Source organism: Hemibagrus wyckioides, linkage group LG13 (assembly GCF_019097595.1).
Source record: "Hemibagrus wyckioides isolate EC202008001 linkage group LG13, SWU_Hwy_1.0, whole genome shotgun sequence".
Taxonomy (NCBI): Eukaryota; Metazoa; Chordata; class Actinopteri; order Siluriformes; family Bagridae; genus Hemibagrus; species Hemibagrus wyckioides.
In genome coordinates, this window is record NC_080722.1 from 24,828,754 (window position 1) to 24,832,360 (window position 3,607).

Sequence of the window (3,607 nt, forward strand, 5' to 3'; positions counted from 1 at the left end):
TTTCTTCCAATAATATTTAAATAGCAGAAATTAAACAATAGAAATATGTCACTTTGTGAATATATGTGAAATATAGAATTTGAAAATTAAAATAAAATGTTAAAAATGATGAGGATGCTGCAGTCAGGTGTAATCAGATGTACGTATAATTAAAACAGGAAATAACGTATAAAATAACAAATAATTATTTGACGTAATTCCTGTGTCTTCAGGTGTGTGTCAGTGGATTATTGTCACTAGATGTTGCAATATGTTTTATTCAGCGGTGTCACTGGACTTAACATAACCTTTGTGACCAGAACGAAAAGAAAACCCGAATGCTGTCACGTTTTATTACCTAAAGTGACTTTCACCTTCCCGACTAGTTTCCGGGTTTAAAGTTCACCTTCATGAAGAAACTGCAAAGGTTTTTCTTGTCCATCATCATTTCGGTGATGTTTCTCACTCGCTGTCTGACCTCCTGCGCTTTCTGTTTAGCTTTCATCAGAACTGGTCAGTAGGAATTTCCTCCAAACTCCGGTGTGAACCTCACACACAGGTAAAGCCGCGATGACCGCATACTATTGTACTACACGGTATGAAGGGGGAGGACGTCAGACCTGGACACGCCCACAATTGCGTCAGCATTGTTTACGTTGAGAAAATGAATGGAGTCATCTCTAGTTCAATAAAAAAATATTTTAATATCTAAATAATTCAGTTATTTAACATCATTAATAAATAGAATAATCTGAGATGATTAAATGTAAGCATATACATCACTATATTCTACAGTACACACACACACACACACACCCTAGCGGTACATCTGCATAGGTACAATGACATTTGGTTTTATGGTTGGTTTCAGAAAGTGAAATTTCGACTCGTAAGACTTTCTTTACATCGTGCATCTCACTTGTTGCCCATAAATACTGAGTATTAACAGAGCACACGATGGTGAGAGTAAAGTGTAGAGCAGTGCTTCCCAAACTGTGGGCCGCGGTATTGCAGGGGGGCCGTAGCTAGGCTAAATCAAAATATTAAAATAATTAAAATATTTTAGAATAGAATATAAAAAGCTTCTGTTACACACTTTGATTCAATATAATTGTAAATAGTATGCCGACAGTATGTAGTGTTAAGGATTTAAATATATTTGTAAAGAATGTTTAAATCATCTTATTTTCACCAGCATATAAAAATATTACATTTTATGGTAGTTCTCATAAATCACATAAAATTCTTACAAACTGGTTAACAAATGTTGATAATTTTGTGCAAATAATCTGCTTCATTAAATATATCTAATATACAAATATATGTATAAATATATCTTTATACTATTAATCAATATACTGTATTTTTTCAACAAAGAGGTGGGGGGGGGTCATGGAGCTTTTGCTATGTATTTGGGGGGCCTTACCCCTCTGAGGTTTGGGAAGCTCTGGTGTACAGCACTTGACACTCTTATTAGGAGGACCAGTCTGCTGTACTGGAGAGTAGAGTGTGTATACTGGGAATACAATGTTTCTACGCTTGGTGCACCTTTGTGTCCTTCTGACTCTGTGCAGTGTGAGCTGTGGCTTCAGCTGCCGATGGATCAACCTGAAATTCAAGCAGCACCATGGGACATGTTTAACACTGCTTAGAGAAATGGTGAGGCTTGTCTGTCTATCTATCTATCTATCTATCTATCTATCTATCTATCTATCTATCTATCTAACACCAGTATCCTCCTGTCTCTGTTCCTTCAGGAAGAGGAAATCAGCGTCAACGCCTCCGTCCCGGATAACTGGCGTCACTGGTTCTTTAACCACAGCTCTACTCAGGTTAATACATTAATGATGATGTTCACATAGAGAAATTATTCTATCTATCCTGTTCTTCTGTCTCTGTGTGTATTCTTCCTTCATCTTCATCTCCATCCTTCTCCCTCAGCCAGAGAAACAGGTCTGGTTCATGGTTCAGACTCTGGACGAGGTCTCCCGACTATTGGAAGAGTCCGACTCTGTGTCCTGGAACAAGGACAAGCTGGAAACTTTCTTACATATGCTGGATCAGCAGGCCAACGGACTACGCTCCTGTGTGAGTGCTCCTTTTCTAAACCATCTGTCTCAATCAGGTGTGAGATGAATATTGTACAGGAAAGTAGAGCTCTGGTTTATCGCCTGATTTTGAAGTGATCCAAACATAATGTACTCTTTCTGTTGTTGTTTTTTAACACAGCTTGATCACAGAATGAAAAAGAACAAACGATTGCCCTTATACTTCAAAAGACTAAGAGATCTCACCAAGAACGACAAGGTCAGCAATATGGTCAACATTCCTTTCACACACACACACACACACACACACACACACACACACACACACACTGTATCTCCCTCCAAGCACGTACAGACACAAGTGGTTTTCTTGCAACTGGTTTATTCGAAGAAGTTCCTCAAATCCACCGTGAAAACTAAACACACTGGTGACGAATACAACAAACACTAAATTCACCGTGAAAATGTGAAATGAAGATTTACAGACATAAAATACTGACAAAAACAAATACCTCGTTGGCTGCATGCAATAAAGAAGGGAAATAGTCTTTTATTCTTCTTTGTAATACTTTATGCCCTTTATGGCTGCAACAAACTTGTAACGAAGCATCCGTAATGTTTCTGCTCGCTGCTGACTTTTTTGACCAAAAATAAAACTGCTAAATCAGCATCCGCACGCGACCCCCAAACGAGGCTTCAAAATAAAGGTATCAAAACATACGACAAACAAAACAATGTATAAAAGTACAAATAAACACAGCTTAACTACTAAATGGTTTTACAAAATATATAAACTGTATAAACAATATAAAGGCAGCAGTTACACACACACACACATTATTAGAGAGACAGAAAGATGTTTAATGTAAAGGTGTGACGATGAGCTGAAATGCTAAAAGACTGGGATTTAAACTTTCCAGCAGGAGAAGAACGAGGCCTGGGAGTGGATCAGAAAAGAGCTGCTTCAACTCTTCGGCCTGTTGGACTTTTTCCCTGCTGTCTCTGTGAATCCTGCTGCAAACCACAATCAATAAGAAGCTGAAGATGTGCAGTGGAAACCAGAAGGCTGTGAGATGGAATCCCAGAGAAAAGCTACTGGCTCTGGTGAAAGACTCTTAACCTCCAGCTGCTCAGCTTTTACTTGAATTGGGTTTTCCTGCACTTGTCTATCACTTTGGATCAAAATGCAGTCAAAGGGTTCAGTTGTATTTAATCAGTCAGTGTTGTATTATTCAAAAACACAGCAACATCAGAAGTGCATTTCTGTACATTTTCAACACTTACATGAAGTTTACTCTTGCTGTTTATCTCATTTTAATGAAATTATTTATTTTAAATGTCTGTTAAAGGATAAAACTGTGATCATGCCTTAACTATTTATTTATTTATTTATTGAGTAATTTTAAGTATTTGTTTTTTAAAATGTTTTATAGATAAATCATTAGGAGTATTTATTTATTCATGCTTTATGTACCTGGACTGTGAACTATTTGAAGATGATTTAAGAAATATTTATAAATTGTGAAGATGTCCATCAACATATTGTTACAGTTACACTGCTAGTGAACTCATCATAATAA

General features: G+C 37.0%; 1 protein-coding gene across 2 annotated transcripts; it reads left to right on the top strand.

Annotated features, from left to right (window-relative positions):
- Positions 1-1,368: 1,368 nt before the first annotated feature.
- Positions 1,369-3,404, top strand: LOC131363246 (interferon a3-like). 2 transcript variants are annotated; one of them, XM_058405581.1, is made up of 5 exons: positions 1,369-1,638; positions 1,737-1,811; positions 1,921-2,067; positions 2,209-2,286; positions 2,948-3,404. In XM_058405581.1, exons 1-5 carry the CDS (start codon positions 1,507-1,509, stop codon positions 3,059-3,061), a joined length of 546 nt encoding a protein of 181 aa, XP_058261564.1. In that variant the 5' UTR covers positions 1,369-1,506; the 3' UTR covers positions 3,062-3,404. The 2 variants fall into 2 exon arrangements, with proteins under 2 accessions (XP_058261564.1, XP_058261565.1); XM_058405582.1 differs by having other exon boundaries at positions 2,951-3,404.
- Positions 3,405-3,607: the final 203 nt, after the last annotated feature.

Coding starts and splice junctions, on each gene's coding strand:
- LOC131363246 (XM_058405581.1), top strand. CDS start 1,507: ATGTTTCTACGCTTGGTGCACCTTTGTGTCCTTCTGACTCTGTGCAGT. Junction 1,639..1,736: donor TAACACTGCTTAGAGAAATG/GTGAGGCTTGTC, acceptor CTGTTCCTTCAG/GAAGAGGAAATCAGCGTCAA. Junction 2,287..2,947: donor ATCTCACCAAGAACGACAAG/GTCAGCAATATG, acceptor TAAACTTTCCAG/CAGGAGAAGAACGAGGCCTG.